This window comes from Bufo gargarizans, chromosome 8 (genome assembly GCF_014858855.1).
Source record: "Bufo gargarizans isolate SCDJY-AF-19 chromosome 8, ASM1485885v1, whole genome shotgun sequence".
In the NCBI taxonomy this organism is placed as follows: domain Eukaryota; kingdom Metazoa; phylum Chordata; class Amphibia; order Anura; family Bufonidae; genus Bufo; species Bufo gargarizans.
Genome location: NC_058087.1, coordinates 190,752,153 through 190,778,981, shown reverse-complemented (window position 1 = coordinate 190,778,981; position 26,829 = coordinate 190,752,153). Strand labels below are relative to the sequence as shown.

Genomic DNA, 26,829 nt, shown 5'->3' with positions numbered 1-26,829 from the left:
GTTCCTCCTGATGACAGTTCAGCCGCTGGCGCTCCGCAGCAGTAGCAGGATGTAGTGTCGCACACTGCTGGTCTGTGTAGGAGGAGGAGCACAGCAGATTCCCGGCCGCTCCTCCTCCTACACAGACCGGCAGTGTGATGTCTGACACTACATCCTGCCGCTGTAACGTTACATTACCCTACTTTGTGAGATTTCCCTACCTCGTAACTTCCGGTCGCACCGGAAATGACGTGAGGAGGCGCGCCGGAGTTGTGCCGATCTGCGCATGCAGAAAAAATGCCCATCAGATCTCCCTACCCCCACACTGCGCAGGCGCGGAGATCGGATGGATGTTCTGTAGTTAGCTGCGCTTGCGCACTGGGCAGTAATTTTTCCCTACCCTAAGGCTGGCGAGGCTCTCCGGCGCATGCGCAGTGTCCCCGTGTCCAGCTGAACTCCACTGTGAGATTTCCCTAACCCGTCGTTTTGCGCATGCACAGATCGGCGCGCCTCCTCACATCATTTCCGGTGCAACCGAAAGTTACGAGGTAGGGAAATCTCGCGAAGTAGGGTAATGTAACGTTACAGCGGAGACTGCTGAGGAGCTCGGGGAGGTCTCTGGTCAGAGACAGCCAGTCCCAGAAAATAGACCCCAAGATTTGTGTGAAGAAACCTCCTATGTCACACGGGCTGCAGCCAGCTCTGGCGGTGGTCACCATTTTGTGTAGTTGGTGAAGGAGGCAGCAACATGGTCTATGCCGGGTATGGCCTCTAGGGGTCTCACTACTTAGACATTGGTACAACGGTGTTAGTGCAACTCGTTGGTTGTAGTTCATGAAGCGGCCTCATGTGTAATGGCAGCCAAGATGTGCCCCGCATGAAATGTCTGCTACTAACTGCAGCAACAGAACAACAAGCCCCGACCGTCCTGCCTCTCACTCACTGTGCCAGTCCGCGACGCTGCGTCCTTGGCCCCGCCTCCTCGCACAACCGCCGCGGGAGAGACTTGCAGGAGGAGGAGGGGGCGGGTCCCAGGAAGATAACACACATTGGCTCCTCCTCCTGCAGCCCTCGTGCTCCCGACCAGTTCTTCTGTGATCACCAGATGTGACCACTCAGTGAGAAAAAGAGATTAACTCCTCCTGCCTTCCTCGCATCACTGCAGAGTCGGTCCCTTGCTTGCTGCTGGCCGGTCTTCAATCTAGTAAGGAGCTTTTTTTTTTTTTTTTTTTTTTTTTTTTTTTGTATTACTTTTGTACAGCTTTATTAGACTACTTCCTTCGTGTATGTGCTGGAGGCGTGACTCCGCGCAAGTCCGGTAGGGGGCGTCAGGTGACTCAATGAGGAACTTAAAGGGACTCTGTCACCAGTTTCTAACCCCCCCTTTTAAAACTATTGTTCTCTCCATGGTGCCCTTGTCATTACAAAGCTGTTGTCATAAGATAAATCCGCCGTGTAGTTTTGATAAAAATCGCTTTTATCTAACCTGTCAATCTTCTGGATAAGGTGCCCAGGGCGTTTCTGAGGGTCTGAATCTGCCGCTCTCCGCCGCCGCCGTTGGTGCCCAGCTCCTCCCATGATCCTTTCAGCGCCACCTGGATGTAATGAAATCCGCCTCCGGCTCTCCTCAGTGCCCCCTCCTCCTTTTCAAAGATCCCGCGCGTGCGCACAGGCCTGTGCCTGATGCGCCCGTGCAGACTTTTAGATTCTGCCTCGTTGAGCGAATGCGCGAACGCGCGCGCGCTTCGCTCAACGAGGCAGAATCTAAAAGTCTGCACGGGCGCATCAGGCACAGGCCTGTGCGCACGCGCGGGATCTTTGAAAAGGAGGAGGGGGCACTGAGGAGAGCCGGAGGCGGATTTCATTACATCCAGGTGGCGCTGAAAGGATCAGGGGAGGAGCTCGGCACCAACGGCGGCGGCGGAGAGCGGCAGATTCAGACCCTCAGAAACGCCCTGGGCACCTTATCCAGAAGATTGACAGGTTAGATAAAAGCGATTTTTATCAAAACTACACGGCGGATTTATCTTATAACAACAGCTTTGTAATGACAAGGGCACCATGGAGAGAACAATAGTTATAAAAGGGGGGGTTAGAAACTGGTGACAGAGTCCCTTTAACTTAGTGCACTTTCAGTTTAAGGATCGCGCTCGCTGGGAGCGGGAGTCTGCGATCCGTGAGTATTCGTCGTATTATCTGTTATATCTGCTCAGCTTTGTGTCTGGCTTAAAGGGATCATACACTGATATGAAATGCAGGCACAAATAATGCATACCTAGTCATATATACGTTCTGGAGGGTCTACAGCAGAGGAAGGGAGGGGGGTCTACAGCAGAGGAAGGAAGGGGGGTCTACAGCAGAGGAAGGGAGAGGGGAGGTCTACAGCAGAGGAAGGGAGAGGGGAGGTCTACAGCAGAGGAAGGGAGAGGGGAGGTCTACAGCAGAGGAAGGGAGAGGGGAGGTCTACAGCAGAGGAAGGGAGAGGGGAGGTCTACAGCAGAGGAAGGGAGAGGGGGGGTCTACAGCAGAGGAAGGGAGAGGGGGGGTCTACAGCAGAGGAAGGGAGAGGGGGGGTCTACAGCAGAGGAAGGGAGAGGGGGGGTCTACAGCAGAGGAAGGGAGAGGGGGGGTCTACAGCAGAGGAAGGGAGAGGGGGGGTCTACAGCAGAGGAAGGGAGAGGGGGGTCTACAGCAGAGGAAGGGAGAGGGGGGGGGTCTACAGCAGAGGAAGGGAGAGGGGGGGTCTACAGCAGAGGAAGGGAGAGGGGGGTCTACAGCAGAGGAAGGGAGGGGGGGTCTACAGCAGAGGAAGGGAGAGGGGGGGTCTACAGCAGAGGAAGGGAGAGGGGGGGTCTATAGCAGAGGAAGGGAGGGGGGTCTACAGCAGAGGAAGGGAGAGGGGTCTACAGCAGAGGAAGGGAGAGGGGGGGGGTCTACAGCAGAGGAAGGGAGAGGGGGGGTCTACAGCAGAGGAAGGGAGAGGGGGGGTCTACAGCAGAGGAAGGGAGAGGGGGGTCTACAGCAGAGGAAGGGAGAGGGGGGGTCTACAGCAGAGGAAGGGAGAGGGGGGATCTACAGCAGAGGAAGGGAGAGGGGGGGTCTACAGCAGAGGAAGGGAGAGGGGTGTCTACAGCAGAGGAAGGGAGAGGGGGGGTCTACAGCAGAGGAAGGGAGAGGGGGGGTCTACAGCAGAGGAAGGGAGAGGGGGGGTCTACAGCAGAGGAAGGGAGAGGGGGGGTCTACAGCAGAGGAAGGGAGAGGGGGGGTCTACAGCAGAGGAAGGGAGAGGGGGGGTCTACAGCAGAGGAAGGGAGGGGGGTCTACAGCAGAGGAAGGAAGGGAGGGGGGTCTACAGCAGAGGAAGGAAGGGGGGTCTACAGCAGAGGAAGGGAGGGGGGATCTACAGCAGAGGAAGGGAGAGGGGTCTCCGGACAGAGTGACTTTTGTTCCTCTTTGTGTAGGGTTATCTCTCATGGGAGCAGCGGGCAGGATTGCGGAGGCCGCAGGACTGGGAATCTTCGCGGCGGGAGAAGTTTAAGGCAGTGTTCAGACCTGGCAGATTGCTGTAAGGATTCCGCACCACTGAACTGTAGCAGCTTGCAGTACAATCCCAGTGGATGGGGTTTCTAAGACGCCGTGCACACACAGAGGATAACGAGCTGTAGATGTAGAAATCCTCCTGCTATGGGGTGCCTCTGTGTACCGGGGGGGGGGGGTGCCTCTGTGTACCGGGGGGGGGTGCCTCTGTGTACGGGGGGGGTGCCTCTGTGTACGGGGGGGAGTGCCTCTGTGTACGGGGGGGGGGGGGGTGCCTCTGTGTACGGGGGGGGTGCCTCTGTGTACCGGGGGGGGGGGGGTGCCTCTGTGTACGGGGGGGGGTGCCTCTGTGTACCGGGGGGGGGGGGTGCCTCTGTGTACGGGGGGGGTGCCTCTGTGTACGGGGGGGGTGCCTCTGTGTACGGGGGGGAGTGCCTCTGTGTACGGGGGGGGGGGGTGCCTCTGTGTACGGGGGGGGTGCCTCTGTGTACCGGGGGGGGGGGGTGCCTCTGTGTACGGGGGGGGGTGCCTCTGTGTACCGGGGGGGGGGGGTGCCTCTGTGTACGGGGGGGGTGCCTCTGTGTACGGGGTTGATTAAGGGTCCATTCACATGTCCGTTGTTTCTTTCCTGATCTGTTCCGTTTTTTGCGGAACAGATCTGGACCAGTTCCTTACCCATTCATTTTCAATGGGTCCTGAAAAAAAAATCGGACATTGTGCTGTCAGATTTTTATTTATTTTTATTTTTTATTTTTTCAGGACCCATTGAAAATGAATGGGTACGGAACTGGTCCAGATCTGTTCCGCAAAAAACGGAACAGATCAGGAAAGAAACAACGGACGTGTGAATGGACCCTTAATCAAGACTTTCTCTGACACGTCACAGGATGTCTTCTACAAGGTCGTGACATCTGTCCTGGACATCAAAAGCGCCGCTGTTTAGACTTTCTAATGCCATGGTCATGACATCTGTCTGGAGATGCCACAGGCTGTATTCTTGTCATTGATTTTATTCCCCTTATAAAATCTTACAGGCCTATAATAAACATAAATTGTACAGTAATGCCCGCAGCCCGTACTAACGGCGTCTTGTATTTGTCTGTTTTGATACCTTATAGTCTTCAAATTTTTATATAAAACTTCATAAAGTCGCCAGGAAATATTTCATTGCGGCTTTATAAATACATTTTGTGATTTGATAAAGACATTTATAACATTTGATAAGCTTTTTATATAAAAGCCACCCACTTTGTTTTTGGTAAGCCCACTAAATTTTGTAATTTGATAACATTTGATAAATTCTATCTACATATCTATGTATCAATTACCTATCTATCTATTCTGTCTATCTACAGACATGTCAGGACTATACAAGTCTATACATATATCTATCTGTTATCCATCTAGGTATCTAAACAACCATATACCCCATCTATCTAAAATGTATCTATCAATTTATCTACCTATCTATCCCTCTATCTATCAATTATCTTTCTATCTACCTATCTATAGTCTATCTTTCCATCTATCCATTTATCTATCAATCCATTTTATCCAGACAACTGTCTATCTATCTTTCTATCTATCCAGCTATCTGTTATCTATCTATCTATACATCCATATACCCTATCTATCTAAATTCTACCTATCTATAGTCTAGCTATTCATCTACCTGTTTCCTATCTATCAATTAGATATCTATCTACTTATCTATAGTCTATCTTTCCAGCTATCTATATTTATAGTGCTTGATATAAAAAAATTATATTGCTTAATATTAAATTTATATACTGTTGTGCACTGTCACAGATGTCCTAAGACATATCCTACACAACCAACCCCCACCACTCTGTGTCAATACACACCTTAGTATTTCTCTGTGCCAAACATCCCCACCACTCTGTGGCAGTACACACCGCAATGTTGCAAAGTTGTATTCATTTTAAATGTTTACACAATACACATTTTCAGAAATGTCGTACAATATGCTGTAAAAATATCAAAATGATCAATTTATCCGTATATCTATCTATCCCAATCTAACGTTTGAATAGATACATATTTTATCTATCTACCTATCAATCTATCTAACAATTTATCCATTTATCTATCTATCTTTCTATCTATTTCTAACCATCTAGCTACTATAACATGGCTATCTATCAAACATCTATCTATCTATCTAACAAATGTATCTTTCTATCTATCTGGCTGTCTTTCTATCTTTCTTTCTATCTATTATCTATCCATCTATCTAACAATTTATCCTTTTTTTTTTTTTTTTGTCTAGCTACCACATATCTAATTATCTACCAATCTATTTTATCGATCTATTTATATAGCTTCTAATATCTATCTAACGTCCAATCTTTCTATCTATTTTCCTATCAATTTATCAGTTTATCTGTCTTTCTATCTATTCCTAACCATCTAGCTATCAAAATGATAAATTTATCCGTATATCTATCTACCCCAATCTAACGTTTCAATAGATACATATTTTATCTACCTATCAATCTATCTAACAATTTATCCATTTATCTATCTATCTTTCTATCTATTTCTAACCATCTAGCTACTATAACATGGCTATCTATCAAACATCTATCTATCAAACATCTATCTAGTTACCTTTCTATCTAACTGGCTGTCTTTCTATCTTTCTTTATATCTATTATCTATCTTTCTATCCATCTATCTAACAATTTATCAATTTTTTGTCTAGCTAACACATCTATTTATCTAATTATCTACCAATCTATTTTATCTATCTATTTATATAGCTTCTAATATCTATCTAACGTCCAATCTTTCTATTTTCCTATCAATCTATCCATTTATCTTTCTATGATCAATTTATCCATATATCTATCTATCTATCTATTTATCTTTCTATCAAACATATATTTATCTTTCCATCTAACCGTCTATCATTCCACTATCTTTCTATCTATCACATATCTATTTATCTATCTACATATCTACTTATTTGCCTATTTATCTAACAATTTATCTATGAACAATCTATCCACCAATCTATCTATTTTATCTATCTTTTCTGTCTCTGTCTTTCTATCTATCTATCTCCTATCTATCTATCTTTCCATTATCTTTCTATCTATAACATATCTATTTATCTATCTATACAACTATTTATCTTGCTTCCAACAGCTATTAATTTATCTATCTGTTTATGCATATATCTATGTATACGTATATCTATTTATCAAGCTTCTAATATCTTTCTAACGGCATATCTTTCTATCTAGCTATCTATCTATTACACGGCTATCTATCAGACATCTATTTATCTTTTCTATCTAACTGTCTATCTTTCCACTATCTTTCTATCTATCACATATCTATTTATCTAACAATTTATCTATCTAAATATCTGCCAATTTATTTATCTAGCTTCTAATATCTATTTAGCTGTCTTTCTATCTTTCCATTATCTTTCAATCACATATCAATTTATCTATCCAATTATCTTTCTATCTATCTTGCTATTATTTTACATTTTTATAGCATATTGTACAACATTTTTGAAAATGTGTATTGTGCAAACATTTTAAATGAATACAACTTTGCAACATTGCGGTGTGTATTGCCACAGAGTGGTGGGGATGGTTGGCACAGAGAAATACTAAGGTGTGTTGGGGGTTGGTTGTGTAGGATATGTCTTAGGACATCTGTGACAGTTCACAACAGTATATACATTTATTATCAAGCACTATAAATGTAATATCAAGCAATATAATTTTTTATATCAAGCACTATAAATATAGATAGCTGGAAAGATAGACTATAGATAAGTAGATAGATATCTAATTGATAGGAAACGGGTAGATGGATAGGTAGATATAAAGATAGATCATTTATAGATAGAATTTATATAGATAACAGATAGATGGAAAGCTAGACTATAGATAGGTATATGGTTGTTTAGATACATAGATGGATAACAGATAGATATATGTATAGACTTTATATTAGGGCATGTCCTGACGTCTGTAGATAGACAGAATAGATAGATAGGCAATTGATACATAGATATGTAGATAGAAATATAGATATATAAATTGATAGAATTTATCAAATGTTATCAAATTACAAAATTTAGTGGGCTTACCAAAAACAAAGTGGGTGGCTTTTATATAAAAAGCTTATCAAATGTTATAAATGCCTTTATCAAATGTTATCAAATCACAAAATTTATTTATAAAGCCGCAATGAAATATTTCCTGGCGACTTTATGAAGTTTTATATAAAAATTCGAAGACTATAAGGTATCAAAACAGACAAATACAAGACGCCGTTAGTACGGGCTGCGGGCATTACTGTACAATTTATGTTTATTATAGGCCTGTAAGATTTTATAAGGGGAATAAAATCAATGACAAGAATACAGCCTGTGGCATCTCCAGACAGATGTCATGACCATGGCATTAGAAAGTCTAAACAGATGTGCTTTTGATGTACAGGACAGATGTCACGACCTTGTAGAACACATCCTGTGACGTGTCAGAGAGTCTTGATTTAAACAGATGTGCTTTTGACTTCATTTGTAAACTGAAGGATATTAGCAGGATTCTGAGAAGTGATAATCAATATAAACTTAATATCAAGCAATATAAAAGGAGCGGGGGTATCTGTATAAAGGAGGCGTGGTACCGGTCACTTTGCAGTTTGACGAAACCTATACCCTCTTACTACTTATGCTCATTAAAGGGGTTGCATTTTCTCTTGCAGGCAGTCATGGAGACTTCACAACCTATGGATGGCGTATGCAGACTCCTGTGTGAGCAGCTGCTCATCCTCTTCCAGGGCCACGAGTGCGACAGATGTGAGGCCACAGACAACGTCATTCAGTACAGCGCGCTACCCCTGTGTCACAGCGTGGATGTCATACGCAGCCACATGAAGTACTGCTGAGCTGGGATGTCCTGCAATAGTAAGATGAAGGGAAACGCTGCATGGCATCATCAATTTATGTATAAAATATATTTATATCCAGGTACATGGCGCAAGTGCAGTGGCCAGGATGCTGGTGGATAATATTCTGTATTTGTCGTGACGCCAATTGCAGCGCGCGCAGGGTACTATCCCAGGGCCCCTCCAAGGTGTTATAACGCACGTCCCAGATTAGGAATGCCAGAGTGGTGTAATGGCCTATAATGTCTCTATAGGGTGATGATAATTGTGTCACGGTGTCTCCTACTGGGTACGGCCGGACTCCTGGCTCACTTGCAATAAATTTGAGTGTAGTGATAGTAGGAGTAATAGAGGAATTTTGCAGAAGAAATTATGTCCAGACCTTTAGATGAAGTTCAAACGTTTCTTTACTTGAAATAACTTTCATCCAAGCAGTATACAGCTTTGGTCTCTTGGTCCCAGCAGGTTTTGGCAATCATTGGCAGGAATGAATACTTCTGCTTTAAATGTGGAGCTTGCAGGATAAACATCTGCTTGGTAGCTCTGTAACTGTGGCAGGATTAGCTTCTACACTTATCTGTAACTTCTGCTGTATGGGGACAGACTAGCTGAGCAGGAATTAGCTTCTCCTAGGTCTCTGGACTTATATCACAGATGGATTCTCAGGGGATGCTTTCTTCCTGGAGCTCTGGAGGTTGTCTATAGTTTCTGCTCTCTTCATCCAGCAGAGCTGAAGGTGCTCTAGCTGGGATATATATGGACATGTCTCAGCCGAGACTATGTCCTTGCTGTCCTCCCTAAAAAGGGGTTATCCTGGACACTATCACACAGCCTTCCCCTGGCTAGTACTCCCTCCCTAACTTCCTTCTCCGCCCATGCTGCAGGATGTGGGTCCAGCCCACTTCTCCACAGAGGGGGAGCTAAACTGGAATAATCCATTCCAGGTCAGATACACTAAACTGTAACTTGTACCTGCCAATGAGTTGCTGCCACCTGCTGGTATGCCAGGCTAATTACATGAACAATTGCATTTAACATAGATTTATATGCACATTTGTGGAAGACTTGAGCAAAATCACATCTGATGACAGTATAAAGGCTCCTAGGAGATAGTACCGGGGTAGAGGTGTGTAGTAACACAGCTCTGGGGTGTTATACAAGTAAGGGGAAGCCATGACCTCTCACAGCTGAGATACTTAAAGGAGTTATCCACACTAGAAAATGTCCCCGCCCCTCACACTGAATAGGATCATATCCCCGTCCCCGCCTGCCATTGGCTGCTCCCCCCCCCCCCCCCCCCCCCGACACTGGATGTTTTCATCCGCGCACGGGGAGAAGCAGCTGCGGGGACCAGGAGCGGCACAGGAAGCGGGGAGCCAGGTAAGTATATTTAGTGTGAGGGGCCGCAAGCATATGGGGGACACTTTTTAGTCTCGATAACTCCTTTACACTGGCCCTATACTCCTCAGGTGGTTATTCCAATTTGGGGGCGCTTAAATATTGATGACAAATGCTCAAGGATAGGTCATCAATATCCGTTGTTGGAAGGAGTGCCGGCGACCAATGTGGCATCTAGCCATATAGCTGCTCAGCCCCGTTGTAGTGAATGCGATTCAGTTGCAGTACCCAGCACAGCCACTATACCATGTATGGCACTGTGCTTGGTATACTATAAAGAGGCTGCGGTGCTTGCCCAAGTGCCATGGGCCCTTCAACAGCTGATAGGCTGCGGTGTTGGAAGTTGGACCCCCACTAATGTGATCTCAATGACCCGTACTGAAGATAACTCATCAGTATTTAAAGGGGTTGTCCAAGATTGGGAACGTGTTTTCATATGACTGTAAAGACCATGGCCACCGCTGAGACCACTAGCTGGCCGCCGGCAGCAGTGACGTGCCTGTAGATGGTATGTCACATTACAAGTCTAGTAACTGGAACTGGTTCCCCCCCCCCCCCCCCCCCCTGCACTATGCCTGGTTTTGGAGAACCCCTTTAACTCTCCCAGAAAGACAGACATGGAAACGGGAGGTGTCCTGTTACCCATCATGGACGCTGTAGACGCCGCCACCCATCGTTGTCAAGTTATTCGTTATCTCAAGAATAAGGTCTCGGTGATTCTGGGAGTTTCCGTGGGTGAATTTTGTGGGAGGAAGGTCACGGGCTGTGTGTTTACTGCAGTGAGACGTCTGTGGGATGTTTCTTACATGAGACTTTTTACTATACGTTTTATCACTAGTTCCCGGTTGTCCATCTGCGAGAGTAATCATGTCGCATTGGAAGAGCTGCAGAGAGAACGAGTGTCCTGTGGCTTTCTACCTAAGCGAGGATTGCAAGAGAAAGGTCCAGGTAACGAAAATTTAAGACCTGAAAAAAAAATAAAAAATGAGGGCACGCCCTTTGCGTTTTTGTGGTGGTGTGGTAGTGGACATAGTCATAAAAGTGTGACTGGTGGGGGTCCGACCTCTACCGTGCCCACTGATTGCAGGAACGGAGGCAACGGCCCCATGATTGTCAGGATTAGTGGGCGTCCGAGCCGTCTGACCACCACACATCACAGCTCCAACAAGTGGGTTAGGGTACCGACGCCGTTCCGGTGCGAAATCATTGTAAGGGAGGACCATGTTGTCTTATTTTCCACCGCCTCCTTCTAGTTTATGTTTCAGTAATGTGTTTCCTCTCCTTGTTCAGTTGCAATTACAAGCAGAGTTGAAATCCTTCTCGTCTCTTAAAAACGCCTGCCATCACCTCTACGACCGGCTGATCCTCCTGTTCCGCGAACACAAATGTGAGACGTGTGCAAAGACACGCGACAAGGATCTCCGATATTTACCGCCGTGCCTCAGCGTGGACTCCATGCTCAGCCACATGAAGTACTGCAGAGCCGGCATGTCCTGCCAAGGTAAGTCCACGGCCGGTATTTCTGAAGTCCGTTCTGCTGGAGGCAACGTTGCAGTTTCTGAAAACGCTGCACAATGTTGTTGAACTTGACACATCATTAAATAGCGTCATGTGGTGTCCAGAGGAAACATCTCTAGATACATTTATCTGGACACCATATGACGCTATTTAACCGGACACCATGTGACACTAAACAGTACATGACTCTATATGGACACCATACAACACTATTTGGACTCCATATGACGCTATTTATCTGGACACCGTATGATACTACACCTCCCACTTACTGGAGTGAAATTGCACCTAAAATTTTTATGAAGTCGCATTATGTAGTTTAGATAAATACCTTTCCTTGCGGGTTACCCCCCGCTGATGCTGCCACCCTTCCTGTTTTTTCAAATATCGCTCCTACTCCGCGCTGTTCCCCCTTTTGTTTTCCCGCTTAGTATGTTAATACTGAGCATCGGTACAGGGAGGAGGAGACACCAGGGGTTTCTCAGGGGGTGTCTCCTTCTCCCTGGCTGTGACGCTCTCCGCTGTGATTGGATCGCGGCACAGCAAGGGAGAAGGAGACACCCCCTGAGGAACCCTGGTGCCTCCTCCTCCCTGTACCGATGCTCAGGGGAGCTTTTTTTTCTTTTTCTCTCCCTTTTTAAAGTAAGTGTAAATGAAAAGTGAACAAAAGTTAAAAAAATAAATAAAGCTAATATAAAAATGTAAATCATCCCCATATTAAAATAAACAAAAATAAACCAATAGCATTGCTGCGTCCAAAAATGCCTGAGCCATTAAAATATAAATGTATAAGTGGACAATTCTCCATTTTCTGGTTATTTCAGCCCTTAAACAGCTCCATAGAAAAAGGTCGGGGGGTCAGAATAAGGTGATGCAAAGGGAAAAATATTTTTTCAAAAGTTTTTTTTTTTTAATATTAAAATGCAAGAAAAATTATATAAGATAAATGTGACATCGCTGTAATCATACTGACCTGCAGAATGAATAAAATACATCAGTTTTACCTGTTGAACAAAACCAATAAAACTATGGTAAAATTGTTCAATAGGAGAAAAAAACACATAAGCGTCACTCGCCAAAAATGGGTTTCTTTATTCCAAAATTCTTGCACTACAAGCGTCAGCATATGCATTGGGCGGATGAATACATTGCAGGCATGTAACACCAGTTACGGTACATGCCTGCGCTGTATTGATCCGCCCTATGCATATGCTGACGCTTTTAGTGCAAGAATTTTGGAATAAAGAAACCCATTTTTGGCGAGTGACGCTTATGTGTTTTTTCTCCTATGGGACATTTGCAAATGGCTTGATGGCAGAGCACCACCTTAGTGGGTAGAAGGCCCCGGTCTGGGAGATTTGTCATCCTGGATGTGGAACCCGGGCTGTGCCACCCCGTCTGTCTTCTAGAGAATATTCGTCTATGGTAAAAACGTGTTTTTCCAATTCCATCCCATTAGATATTTTTTTTTTTTTTTTAGCTTCCCTCTACATCGTTTGGCCAATTGAAAGTACAACTTGTCCCACAAAAAATATATGCTTCAATCGGCTATGGGAATGGAAAAATAAAAACCGTTACGGCTCTAGGAAGGTCGGGAGTAAAAAATGAAAGCGGAACAAAAAACCTGTCTTTAAGGGGTTAATGTTTTTGCATTATGCAGTAGTTCAGCGTTTTCAGTTTGTTTTGCAGTTATGAAGTGCTGTATCTTTATGTGTCCTCTACAGTTCCGGGATGTCCGACCTCTCGAGGAATCTTTACACATGGGAAGGTTTGCAGGGAGAAGGATTGCCGGGTGGTCTGGAGCCTAAGGAACGATCGCAAGCAAAATCCCCAGGTAAAGCAGATGACATATCATCAGTAGCGAGACTGTCCCTGCTTCACAAACGCAGCACCCCATGTCCTTAAAGGGGTTGCCTGGACACTGAAAACATCGGGGATGGCCGGACATGTTGTTTCAGTTAAGAAAAAAAAAATATAATAAATTCCTGCGATGTGTCTTCATAACCACTGCTTTTGGTCCAACCTGGGGTAGAAGTGTGACATGCCGCCTCCTGCACGTGGCATCAGTTTTCTGCACATCACACTTCCAGCTAGGCTTGGACCAGAAACTGTGGGGACAGAGACGAGCTGAAGAAACCAAGACAACCAGACAAGGCCCAGCCATCGCCATTTTTTTTTTTTTTCTATAGAGAGGTTTTTTTATTTTAATTTAAATGTTTTTAAGTTTTTATTTTATTTTATTTATAAACAAGTAAATCAAGTCAATACCAGTATAAACTGGAAACACTGAATGGAGGCAAATAGAAGTAAAGAACACAATGGGGAGGGCCGAGGTCAGGGCCGGTGCAAGGATTTTTGCCAACACAACCAAAGCTACATTTTGGCGCCCCCCCCCCACGTCACCTCCCTCCCATGTCACCCCTGCCCCCTCTATTAACGTTGTGTAAAAAACATTACGCTCACCTAGCCCTGGTCCCGTCTGCAGCAGCTCCCCTTCTCCTCTGTGTGGTCCTGGTATCTTCTCTCTCTGGGCTCCCGACAAGTTTGAGGACCTTTCCCCCTCAGCCAATCAGTGGCCGCAGCTGTGTCAGGTGTCAGGCCGGTGATTGGCTCAACGGGAAATCACTGGCCTGACATGTGATACAGCTGCGGCCACTGATTGGCTGAGGGGGAAAGGTCCTCAAACTTGTCGGGAGCCCAGAGAGAGAAGATACCAGGACCACACAGAGGAGAACAGCCGCAGGTGGGTGGCCGACAGCGCGCAAAGTTTCATTTTTCCGTTCCCCCTTGGCTCCGCTTGGTCTGCCTTATTATGGCCCCGGGCCTGGCTGAGGTAGGTTGTGGAGCACCCGTAGAATTAAAGGGAATGTTCCACCTAGAAATTGTTTGTAAAGTCAAACCACTTACTGATGCATATTCTTATTTTACTCTGTTTTTATATTCTCTTTGTGCATTTTTTTTATTTTATTCTTTTGTCTGTACATGATTATGTTGCATGAGTTGTTAACAGTATTTAGAGATACTTTACAGCGGCCACATGGACCGTAGGAAGCTGAAGCCTGGAGATACTCATTTACTTCTATGGGAGATTGTTGCGGGCATGCTCTGTGACCTGTGCAGAGAGAGAGGGATAGATAAGCTGTGACATCACCTACTCTGAATTGTGCTTCCTGGGTTATCTATACAAAGGTGTTACCTGTTAGTTTAATCCTGCCCGTGATGATAATAAGATGACTGCTGAGAGGTCAGCTTTGCAGAACAGGAAGTGATGAGTCTTGTCATGGCCGCCATTTAAATGATTTGGGCGAATTTTGATCCTCATTGTTGAGTTCCGCAATTCCTGATAACTTTCATTTAGCCACAGAGTCCCCTAGACAGGGTTTCCCAACCAGTGTGCCTCCAGCTGTTGCAAAACTACAACTCCCAGCATGCCTGGACAGCCTTTGGCTGTGCGGGCATGCTGGGAGTTGTAGTTTTGCAACAGCTGGAGGCAAACTAGTTAGGAAACACTGCCCTAGATTTCAGAGAACTAGGCCAGTACCAGGCACGGCCACCGCACAGGGTTGTGCCCTGGCCTTCAGCCATCTGATCAGTGGGGGGTGCCGGTAGTCAGATCCCTTCTGATAGGATATTGACAGCCTATACTAAGGATAGTCCTCCAATATCCAATTCTCAGAAAAATCCTTTAACATAATATAATCTAATTATCTAATCAATTGCGGGATGCAGATGGGTCTGAAGGTAATTCAAGTTGATACAAATAAAATTAAATAATTGATCATTTTTGTCTTCTTGTGTCTGATTTTTCTTTTGCCAGAAAGCCGTGATGCCGGCCCTCATGCACCTTCATAAAACGACCGCTCGGAAATCCCGCCAGATGCTGCTCTTGATGTCTCACGGCTGGAGCTGCATGCGTCGTCAGGAGTCCAGCAGGATGTTTTCTGATTGTGACCTTCCTCCGTGCCGGTCAACGCAAATTTTGCTCAAACACACAGAGTCCTGCACGGAAGTATCTCGCTGCAAGTGTAAGCAACACAAACACAGTGAAATATCGTCAAGGAGAGAGTGTCCAATTTAATGTAAAAAACAAAAAAGGGTTATGTCAGGGAAGCGTTGCCCCCCCCCCCCCCCCCCCCGCACATTGTTTTTGTGAAAATAGCAGCATGCTCTATATAGAAGTGAATGGGGCTGAGTGACAATCGCAAGCAAGTGCGGAGGCGGTGCGATTTTCACGCACGGTTGCTAGGTGACAGTCTAGTCACTGTATTATTTTCCCTTATAACATGGTTATAAGGGAAAATAATAGCATTCTTTAACCATCTCCCGACCGCCTAACGCAGGGATGCGCCCTGCGGGCGGTCGGTTTGTTCCTCTTGGACACATCGGCGCGTCATCTCGCGAGACGCGAGATTTCCTGTGAACGCGCACACAGAGGAGCGCGCGTTCACAGGATCGGAAGGTAAACAAACTGATCTACAACCTGCTACCTGGTCCTCTGGTGGTCCCTTTTGCTTGGATCGACCACCAGAGGACACAGGCAGCTCTGTAAAGTAGCACCAAACACCACTACACCCCCCCCCCCCCGTCACTTATTAATCCCTGATCACCCCCCTGTAAGGCTCCATTCAGACGTCCGTATGTGTTTTTGCGGATCCGCAAAACACTGACACCACGGATCTGCAAAACACTGACACCGGCAATGTGATTTCCGCATTTTGCAGATCTGCACATTGCCAGAACTATATAGAAAATGCCTTTTCTTGTCCGCAATTGCGGACAAGAATAGGACATGTTCTATAGGCTCTACAAAAAACGCAGTGTTCGCCCGATCAGGCCTGATCTTGTGCGCACACTTGCGTTCAGTCCGCCCCACCGCAGTGACAGAATATATAGACAGAATATATATTTTCTTCTGATCACTGCAAAAACACCGTAAAATTGCTGCGCCGCTATAAAGATCACTTTTGAGGGGCATGGCGAGTTCATAGATTAATTTTGTATTTTTTGGGGGGCACAAGTTAGCGGAAATAATTATTTTTATTTTTTTTTGGGGGGGGTTTCTTACAAAGTCTCATATTCCACTAACTTGTGACAAAAAAAAAATCTCACATGAACTTGCCATACCCCTCACAGAATCCAAATGCGTAAAAATTTTTAGACTTCTTCTCACACTTTACGGCCCCTAAAATGCCAGGGCAGTATAAATACCCCACAAGTGACCCCATTTTAGAAAGAAGACACCCCAAGGTATTCCGTGAGGGGCATATTGAGTCCATGAAAGATTGAAATTTTTGTCCTAAGTTAGCGGAAAGTGAGACTTTGTGAGAAAAAAAACAAAAAAATCTATTTCCGCTAACTTATGCAAAAAATTTAAAATTTCTAGGAACTCGGCGAGTTCATGTCAAATTTTATTTTTTGTCACAAGTTAGTGGAATATGAGACTTTGTAAGAGAAGAATAAATAAATAAAATCATTTTCTGCTAACTTGTGCCAAACTTGTGCCAAAAAAAAATCTTCTAGGAACTCGCCATGCCCCTCACGGAATACCTTGGGGTGTCTTCTTTCCAAAATGGGGTCACTTGTGGGGTAGTTATACTGCCCTGGTATTTTATGGGACCTAAAGCGTGAGAAGTAGTTTGGAATCCAAATGCGTAAAAAAAATGCCCTGTGAAATCCTAAAGGTGCTCTTTAGAATTTGGGCCCCTTTGCGCACCTAGGCTGCAAAAAAGTGTCACACATGTGGTATCGCCGTACTCAGAAGAAGTTGGGCAATGTGTTTTGGGGTGTATTTTTACATATACCCATGCTGGGTGAGAGAAATATCTCTCTAAAAGACAACTTTTCCCTTTGTATAAAAAAAAAAAAAAAAGGGAAAAGTTGTCTTTTAGACAGATATTTCTCTCACCCAGCATGGGTATATGTAAAAATACACCCCAAAACACATTGCCCTACTTCTCCTGTGTACGGCAATACCACATGTGACACTTTTTTGCAGCCTAGGTACGCAAAGGGGCTCAAATTCCAATGAGAATCTTGACGATTTCACAGGGAATTTTTTACGCATTTGGATTCCAAACTACTTCTCACACTTTAGGGCCCCTAAAATGCCAGGGCAGTATAAATACCCCACAAGTGACCCCATTTTGGAAAGAAGACACCCCAAGGTATTTCGTGAGGGGCATGGCGAGTTCATGTAAAATTTAATTTTTTGTCACAAGTTAGTGGAATGTGAGACTTTGTAAGAAAAAATAATTTTCCGCTAACTTGTGACAAAAAATAAAAACTTCCATGAACTCACTATGCCCATCAGCGAATACCTTGGGGTGTCTACTTTCCGAAATGGGGTCATTTGTGGGGTGTTTCTACTGTTTGGGCATTGTAGAACCTCAGGAAACATGACAGGTGCTCAGAAAGTCAATGTGCGTAAATTCACATTTTTGCACCATAGTTTGTAAACGCTATAACTTTTACCCAAACCAATAAATATACACTTATTGCATTTTTTTTTTTATCAAAGACATGTAGAACAATAAATTTAGAGAAAAATTTATATAGAAATGTAGTTATATTTGAAAAAATTTACAACAGAAAATGAAAAATGTCATTTTTTTTGCAAAAATTTCGGTCAATTTCGATTAATATCAAAAAAAGTAAAAATGTCAGCAGCAATGAAATACCACCAAATGAAAGCTCTATTAGTGAGAAGAAAAGGAGGTAAAATTCATTTGGGTGGTAAGTTGTATGACCGAGCAATAAACGGTGAAAGTAGTGTAGTGCAGAATTGTAAAAAGTGGTCTGGTCATTAAGGGGGTTTAAGCTAGGGGAGCTGAGGTAGTTAATACCGAATGCTTAGTAGGTAATCAATTGAGGGTTAAAAAATAATTCTCACCTCCTCCTCTTGATCGCGTAGCTGCCGGTCCCTTCTTACTTCTTTAATCATGAGCTGCCGGCTAAAGGACCTGTGGTGACGTCAGATCACATGGTCCAATCACATGATCCATCACCGTGGTGATGGACCATGTGATCTGGCGTCACCACAGGTCCTTTAGCCGGCAGCTCATGATTAAAGAAGTAAGAAGGGACCGGCAACTACGCGATCAAGAGGAGAAGGTGAGAATTATTTTTTAACCCTCAATTGACCACCTACTAAGAATTCTGTATCAAAGAATGCCCCTTTACACATCAGATCGTCAGTCAGTCTTGTCAAAATTGTATGTGTGCCAGTCTTAACCTTGTTTTCGGATTTTTTTAAATATATTTTAGATCCCTTGTGTACCTTCACCAGAATTCTGTTCATGCACTACATGATGTGCCGCCGCCATTACTGCAATCTCTGCTGGCCGGTGAGGAGCGTGATAAAGCAGCTCTGTAAGTAAAACTGAGAGAAAATCGGTCCAACGCGCGGTAAACTCTGCTGCCGACCGCACCATTGTCACAGATGTGTCCTGGTAGCCATTCCTTCTTTCAGTCCATTTAAGGGAATGTGTCCTCAGAAAATGGCCTACTGTTTAAAGTATGTTTTCACGTGAAGCATATTTTTTAAGCTTTTTTTTTTTTTTTTTTTTTTTTTTTCCTTCATTTTTTTCCATGTCATCAATCTTTATAAAAATTCATCCGTTTTTGCAAACAGAAAATATTTATCAGCATCTGGTTTTAAGTAGTGAAAATTTGATGGAGGGCCATACAGATCAGGATCCTACCAGACAATGCAGGTGGCGTTTTCAATTGGTGCCAGAGATGCCCTTTTCTGAGATTCAGGTAAATTCCAGGAAAAAAAAAAACACTTAAAGGGAATCTTGTCACCTGCTTTTACCATTTTTAGCTGCCACCATCGCCATGTTCACTAAAGTACCTTATTTCCTGCAGTCTTTTTACTTTTACTTTATTTCGTTTTGTCCTTTTGCTATAAAAGCCCTTTTTCTGATATGCTAATGAGGCCCAGAGGGGCGTTTTTTCCCTCTCCGGTGCCCAGTGACGCCCCCCTGCAGTGCCCAGTGACGCCCCCCTGATCCTTAAATCCTCCCACAGCCCCGGCAAACGGTTCCGCCCCCTCCCCACGTCATCGTCTACCTTCTAGAAATGCCCAGTCCTTCTTCCTGTCAGCGGCCAGAAAACTTGCGCAGGCGCAGTACCGCCTGCGCGATCATCAACCTCCTGAGGGCAACAGCCTCAAAAGTCTGACTGGGCATGCGCTGAGCCCAGTGACTTAAACTGAGCGCTGTTGCCCTGAGGAGGTTGATGATCGCGCAGGCGGTACTGCGCCTGCGTGAGTTTTCTGGCCGCCGACAGGAAGAAGGACGGGGCATTTCTAGAAGGTAGACTAGGACGTAGGGAGGGGGCGGAACCATTGGGAGGTTATTTCAGGATCAGGAGGCGTTCTTGGGCACTGCAGAGGGGCGTCACTGGGCATCGGAGAGGGGAAAAAACGCCCCCCTGGGCACCTTGGAGCCTCATTAGCATAACATAAAAAGGGCTTTTAGATCAAAAGGACAAAACGAAATAAAGTAAGAAGACGACTGCAGGAAATTAGGGTCCTGCAGCTCGGCTCCTATTCCAGACACCACGGGACCTATACCCTTAGATAGGAGAACCCCTTTAAACTTCCCTGCAGGGTGTCGCCTGTCTCATGCCAGCTTCCTACTTGTGGTTTACGCTTTTCATATTTTATTACAGAAATGAATAGACCAGTTTACACTTTAGATCGATTCAAAGAAATTCTACAAGAAAACATGATACTGATACATGATAGTGAGACAGAGCAAAGAATATAAATATATATATAGTACAGATATTTATCTATTGTCCACTATGTGAGGGCAGATGCCCAGCAGCTCCCAGAGCAGCCCATCCCAGCCAGGACTGCATTGTACTATATTAGGAAGACAGACGTGCCTTAGCAACAGTCATTTAAGAGTGCTGGTAATTAGTGATGAGCGGCAGGTCCCATATTCGAATTTGCGATATTTCACGAATATTTGCTAGAATATTCGTTTCATATTCACGAATATTCGTATACGAGATTATTTTCGCGATTGCAATTAATCTAAGATGTAAAAATCGCGTAATGCGAAGTTGATTAAAATAGAATATATAGCAGTAAATATAGTGCTATATATTCATTTTAAGAATATTTCTCATTCTAAAACAAGAATATATAGCGAATATTCGAGAAAATACAAACAGCAATTTAGCGAATATAGTGCTATAATATATATATTTTTTATTTTGTACATTTTTTTCCAAATCTGAAGTTCGGAAGAGAAAAAAAAATATAAGACTATAAAAAAAGTTTATAGCACTATATTAGCTAAATTTCTCTATTTGTATTTTGCGAATATTCGCTATATTGCTGTATATTCTTGTTTTAGAATATGCCGAATATTCAAAGAAACTAATAGCAATATAGCAAATATTCGTAAAATACACATATAGACTGCAATTTAGCTAATATAGAGCTATAACCTTTTTTTTTTAAGTTGTAATTTTTCTTCAAATCTGAAGTTCATAAGAGGGAAAAAAAATTACGACTATGAAAACAAGTTTATAGCACTATATTAGCTAAATTGCAGTCTATATGTGTGTTTTACGAATATTCGCTATATTGCTATATATTTTTGTTTTAGAATATGACGAATATTCAAAAAAAAAATATATAGCGAATATTTTCGTTATTTAGAATATTATTTTTATTTTATTTTTTTTCTTCCAACCTGTACAGTTGTTCGGCATACTCCTCCCCAACAAGCGTCCACGTCACCTTGGGAACGCCTGTGGGTTAGAATATACCATCGGATCGGAGTTTTCACGATCTTAGGGAAAACTCAGATCCGATTAGTATATTCTAACCCACAGGCGTTCCCATGGTGACAGGGACGCATGTCGGGGAGGAGTATGCCGAAGTGGAACAACTGTACAGATTGAAAAAAAAAAAGACGAATATTCTAAAAACGAATATATTCGATATAGGGCTATATAGATGGGGAAAAATGACGAATATTCTAAAAAAACAAATATATAGCCCTATATCGAATATATTTGTTTTTTAGAATATTTGTCTTTTTTTCAATCTGTACAGTTGTTCCACTTCGGCATACTCCTCCCCGACAAGCGTCCCTGTCACCATGGGAACGCCTGTGGGTTAGAATATACTATTGGATCTGAGTTTCCCCTGAGATCGCGAAAACTCAGATCCGATGGTATATTCTAATCCACAGGCATTCCCATGGTGACAGGGACGCTTGTCGGGGAGGAGTATGCCGAAGTGGAACAAGTGTACAGATTGAAAAAAAAAAAAGACTAATATTCTAAAAAAACTAATATATTCGATATAGGGCTATATATTTGTTTTTTTAGAATATTTGTAATTTTTCCCATCTGAAGTAATGATTCCTCCCTGCTTAAGGCTGGGTTCACACGGGCGTTGCGGGAAAATGTGCGGGTGCGTTGCGGGAACACCCGCGATTTTTCCGCGCGAGTGCAAAACATTGTAATGTGTTTTGCACTCGCTTGAGAAAAATCGCACATGTTTGGTACCCAAACCCGAACTTCTTCACAGAAGTTCGCGCTTGGGTTAGGTGTTCTGTAGATTGTATTATTTTCCCTTATAACATAGCTATAAGGGAAAATAATAGCATTCTGAATACTTAATGCATACTAAACTAGCGCTGGAGGGGTTAAAATTTTTTTATTTTTTTTATTTAACTCGCCTTAGTCCACTTGATCGCGCAGCCGTCATCTCCTTCTGTCTCCTTTGCTGAACAGGACCTGTGGTGAGCATTAATTGCAGGTAAAGGACCTTTGACGTCACTTCGGTCATCACATGATCCATCACCATGGTAAAAGATCATGTGATGACCGGAGTGACGTCACCAAAGGTCCTTTACCTGTAATTAATGCTCACCACAGGTCCTGTTCAGCAAAGAAGACAGAAGGAGATGCCGGCTGCGCGATCAAGTGGACTAAGGTGAGTTAAATGATTTATTTTTTTTACCCCTCCAGCGCTAGTTTACTATGCATTCTGTATTCAGAATGCTATTATTTTCCCTTATAACCATGTTATAAGGGAAAATAATAATGATCGGGTCTCCATCCCGATCGTCTCCTAGCAACCGTGCGTGAAAATCGCACCGCATCCGCACTTGCTTGCGGATGCTTGCGATTTTCACGCAACACCATTCACTTCTATGGGGCCTGCGCTACGTGAAAAACGCACAATATAAAGCATGCTGCGATTTTCACGCAACGCACAAGTGATGCGTGAAAATCACCGCTCATCTGAACAGCCCCATTGAAATGAATGGGTCGGGATTCAGTGCGGGTGCAATACGTTCACCTACCGCATTGCAACCGATATTCGCTAAAAAAAATTGTTATTTGAGCTCAACACTACTGGTAATGGATTTTTTTTGTCCAAGTTTTCTAGTAGAAATGTACGATTTCTTTAAATAAAGTATATTGGAAAAAAGTTCCCTACACATTAGCAAAAACTTAACATGACCGTTGGTGATGGTAAGGAGACACATTAAACTGAAAATTAGAGGCAAATCATGTTAAATGTGAGGGAAAGGGGGGGGATCTTAAAATAGTAAACATTTTGACACTTCGGTATTATACAGTGCAGTGGTTGGGGCGGGCACATGGTCACTGTCGGCTCCTATGGGGAGTGACCGGTAGCCGTTATTATTACACCGTCATTCTAGAGAAGCCAACGGAAACTGGAGCAGTTGATTATGTAAAGGATAACGACGGGGACGCGTTACTTTGTATTTGTAGAAATGATTTTCCGACAATACATCCAACAACAACTAATGGCGATCTGCGTTCTACATAAAGGTGTCTGATATTTCAGGTGGGCCTAAAGACCCCTTCACTGGCCGTACATCTGACAAGATCTGGGATGGAAGACCCCTTATCACCCCGGCCACCATGAATGAGTAAGTGAAAGACGTTACTTTGGAGTCCTATGTAATGGTATCTCCATATCGTAATCTACGGTCCTTCTTCTTAATTACACAGTACAGGAGAATCATGGCTATTGCAGATCTACAGCTGGCTTCTGACAAAAGATCGACCACGGATTGGTCCACCTCTGTTCCAGAGAAGAAAACCGCTAAAGAGGTAGTGTTAGTGAAAGATGTGCCCCGCTCCTCCTCGCTCCTCCCTGCTCCTCCTCGCTCCTCCCTGCTCCTCCTCGCTCCTCCCTGCTCCTCCCTTCTCCTCGCTCCTCCCTGCTCCTCCCCACTCCACCCAGCTCCTCCTTGCTCCTCCTCTTCGCTCCCCCCTGCTCCTCCTCGCTCCACCTCGCTCCACCCAGCTCCCCCCCCCGCTCCTCCCAGCTTCCCCCCCCCGCTCCTCCCAGCTCCCCCCCCCCCCGCTCCTCCCAGCTTCCCCCCCCCGCTCCTCCCAGCTCCCCCTCGCTCCTCCCAGCTCCCCCTCGCTCCTCCCAGCTCCCCCTCGCTCCCCCCTGCTCCTCCCCGCTCCACCCAGCGCTCCTCCCCGCTCCCCCCACCGCTCCTCCCGCACCACCCAGCTCCTCCCAGCTCCCCCTCGCTCCTCCCAGCTCCCCCTCGCTCCTCCCCGCTCTTCTTTCCTCCTTCTAGCAACATCAACCTCATCGTGCTGCCGGCAAAAATCTCGCACAGGTGCACCTTCACCTTTCTGTGTGGGCCCGCGTGGCTATAGGGCCATGAAAACAGTAAAAAATGGTCTATGGTGGTGACAGATTCCCTTTAAAGGGGTATTCCCACATGAGTTCTTTATGGCTTATACACAGGATACATAGGCAGATATGAGAAAGTCCTATTCTTGTCCTTGCCGTAATGGAAGTCTGCGCTGCATGTACAGGCGAAACTCGAAAAATTCAAATATCGAGCAAAAGTCCATTTATTTCAGTAATGCAAATTAAAAGGAATTGCATTAAAGCAGCTTAAAATTAGAATTTTGTGAAAAGGTTGAATATTCTCGGCTCAAAGTCTCAGACTCTATAGTCAGCTGATGAATCCGTACCCCCTGAGCCAAGGGGACCTGAGATTGTGACTTTGGGGTTTCAGAAGCTGTAAGCCATAATCATCCAAATCCTAACAAATAAAGGAATGAAATATCTCACTTTGCCTGTAATGAGTCTCATATATTAGCTTCACCTTTTAAGAACTTTGCACGATATTCTAATTTTTTCGCGTTTCGCCTGTCCTCACTATAACCATTGAATTCACCGTTATCCATTGCTTTTTTGCCTCCAACCAGGAAACTCATTTCCCGAAGGTGGAAGAAGAAACCCCGAATCACGTGCAACTGGATGAGAAAGCGTTCAAATAGATGGAGACACCATAAAGCCCCACGTCTTCAGCTCCGGAGGGGAGGGATAGGCCCATCCGCAGTCCCCTTCCCTCTGTAAGAATTAATATTTTGCGCCTGGACGATATAATACATTGCTTAGGTTTTTTTTATTATTATTTTTTTATTCTTTTGCATTATTTTCTTGCTCTTTCTTTGGATTTTCACTTCCAATCCTGTGACCTAATAAAGCCATTGTTCAGCGCTGGTCTGCCTCAGTGATCCGCATCCGTTGCTCTGTCCCGTGGCCCCGCAAAAAATTGAGTCCTGTCCTATTCTTGTCCGTTTTGCGGACAAGAATAGGCATTTCTATAATGGGCCTCCTGTTCCCTTCCGCAAATTGCGGAAGGCACATGGGCGGCATCCGTTTTTTTTGCATCCGCAAAAAAAACGGCACGGTTGTGTGAACAAGCCCTAAGGCCCCATTCACACGTCCGCAATTTCGTGGAACAGAATTGCGGACCCATTAATTTCTATGGGGCTGCACAATGTGAAGCCCGGCTCCAGGAATGCGGACAAGAATTGGCATATTCTATTAGTGCCGGCGATGTGCGGGCCGAAAAATGCGGGACGCACATTGCCGTGTCCGTGTTTTGCGGATCCGCAAAACACGCTACGGACGTGTGAATGGAGCCTTAAACAGCTGTCTGAATAAGGGCTCGTTCACACGACCATATGTCTTTTTCAGTGTTTTGTGGGCCGTTTTTCCCAGATCCGTTTTTATTTTCAGTAGTGTTTCCGTTCCGTTTTTCCATTCCATTTTTCCGTATGGCATATACAGTAATTAGACATAGAAAAAATTGGGCATAACATTTTCAATAGATGGTTCCGCAAAAACGGAACGGATACTGAAGACATACAGAGTACATTCTGTATGTGTTCGTTTTTTTTTTTTTTTGCGGACCCATTGACTTGCATGGAGCCACGGAACGTGATTTGCGGGCAATAATGGGACATGTTCTATCTTTGAACGGAAATACGGAAACGGAATGCATTCAATTATATTTAAATGAATGGTTCCGTATACGGAACGCAAATAACGGCCCGTATACGGAACGCAAAAAAAACTTGTGTGAATGAGCCCTAAGGGTGTATTCAGACTGCATCTGCAGTGCACATTTGGTGTAGGTGCCAGGAAAGCTCCAGGGATTGAAATCAAATGTATCCCTAGCCAGCTGTTCACATGAGTCTTCTTTTGGCTGTCGTTAACTCATTATACCGTTCTTTTGGCTTTTGTTAACTCATTATACCGTTCTTTTGGCTTTTGTTAACTCATTATACCGTTCTTTTGGCTTTTGTTAACAAAAGCCAAAATAACGGTATAATGAGTTAACAAAAGCCAAAAGAACGGTATAATAATGAGTTAACTCATACCGTTCTTTTGGCTTTTGTTAACTCATTATACCGTATGTTGTACTTTTATTTTTGCAGATGCAGTGTGAGTGTGCACTAAGGGTATGTTCACACTTGGCATAAACACTGCAGGACTGTGCGTGGACAATCCGCAGAGTTTTACAGTAGATGCAAAATGGATGAGATTTAACCTGATACACAGTAAAAAACTCATACCACATCTGCATGGAAATTCATGTGGTGTGCACGGTGAGTCTGCAACTTGTCCATTTACAGTACACTGCGGGTTTTACCCTTTGTGGTTACAAACGGGGCAAGAATCTGCATGCAGCGTTGTGGATCCGCCGCACAATGTGCAATAAAATGTATCTCGTGTGGACGAACCCCAAGTGTGCTGTACGTGAATGGCCGGCTTCATAGATCCACCTGTCGCTGCGTGTGCATGGCCACAGGCGGTGCGGACACCCTCTGCAGTACAGTTTACTGAGATTAGATCTGTCATTTATTTTCTCTCCCTCATATTGTATTTGTCTTCAGGACTTTAGAGAACTCCATGTCTACCGTATCCCTCCTGTTTGGTAATGTAATGTGGAGGCAGTGCGGCGTCATCCTGGGAGCTATGGGTGCGAGAAGTTAAAGGGGTATTTCCATCTTGTAAAGTAATGGCAGCCCACTAAAATTGGCCATTTCTTTATGATCAGTCGGGATCTGACCTCTGATGCCCTCAGCAATCCAGAGAGTGAAGGAGCCGCAATGGTGGTTCAGCGCCACGTCCTC

At 44.4% G+C, this 26,829-nt stretch overlaps 1 protein-coding gene across 4 annotated transcripts; it reads left to right on the top strand.

Annotated features, from left to right (window-relative positions):
• Window positions 1–509: 509 nt before the first annotated feature.
• Window positions 510–24,906, top strand: LOC122945227. Of its 4 annotated transcripts, none has more exons than XM_044304224.1 (10): window positions 510–527; window positions 8,269–8,470; window positions 10,688–10,797; window positions 11,140–11,350; window positions 13,092–13,201; window positions 15,185–15,392; window positions 18,631–18,735; window positions 23,216–23,300; window positions 23,383–23,484; window positions 24,610–24,906. In XM_044304224.1, exons 2-10 carry the CDS (start codon window positions 8,458–8,460, stop codon window positions 24,758–24,760), a joined length of 1,095 nt encoding a protein of 364 aa, XP_044160159.1. In that variant the 5' UTR covers window positions 510–527; window positions 8,269–8,457; the 3' UTR covers window positions 24,761–24,906. The 4 variants fall into 4 exon arrangements, with proteins under 4 accessions (XP_044160159.1, XP_044160156.1, XP_044160157.1 ...); XM_044304221.1 differs by lacking the exon at window positions 510–527 and adding an exon at window positions 538–1,183; XM_044304222.1 differs by lacking the exon at window positions 510–527 and adding an exon at window positions 2,036–2,155.
• The last annotated feature ends 1,923 nt before the right edge of the window (window positions 24,907–26,829 follow it).

Excerpts from the sequence above, each read along its gene's own strand:
- LOC122945227 (XM_044304224.1), top strand. Across the intron at positions 10,798-11,139 it reads ATTGCAAGAGAAAGGTCCAG|TTGCAATTACAAGCAGAGTT; the intron begins GTAACGAAAATT and ends CTCCTTGTTCAG. Across the intron at positions 15,393-18,630 it reads GGAAGTATCTCGCTGCAAGT|ATCCCTTGTGTACCTTCACC; the intron begins GTAAGCAACACA and ends AATATATTTTAG.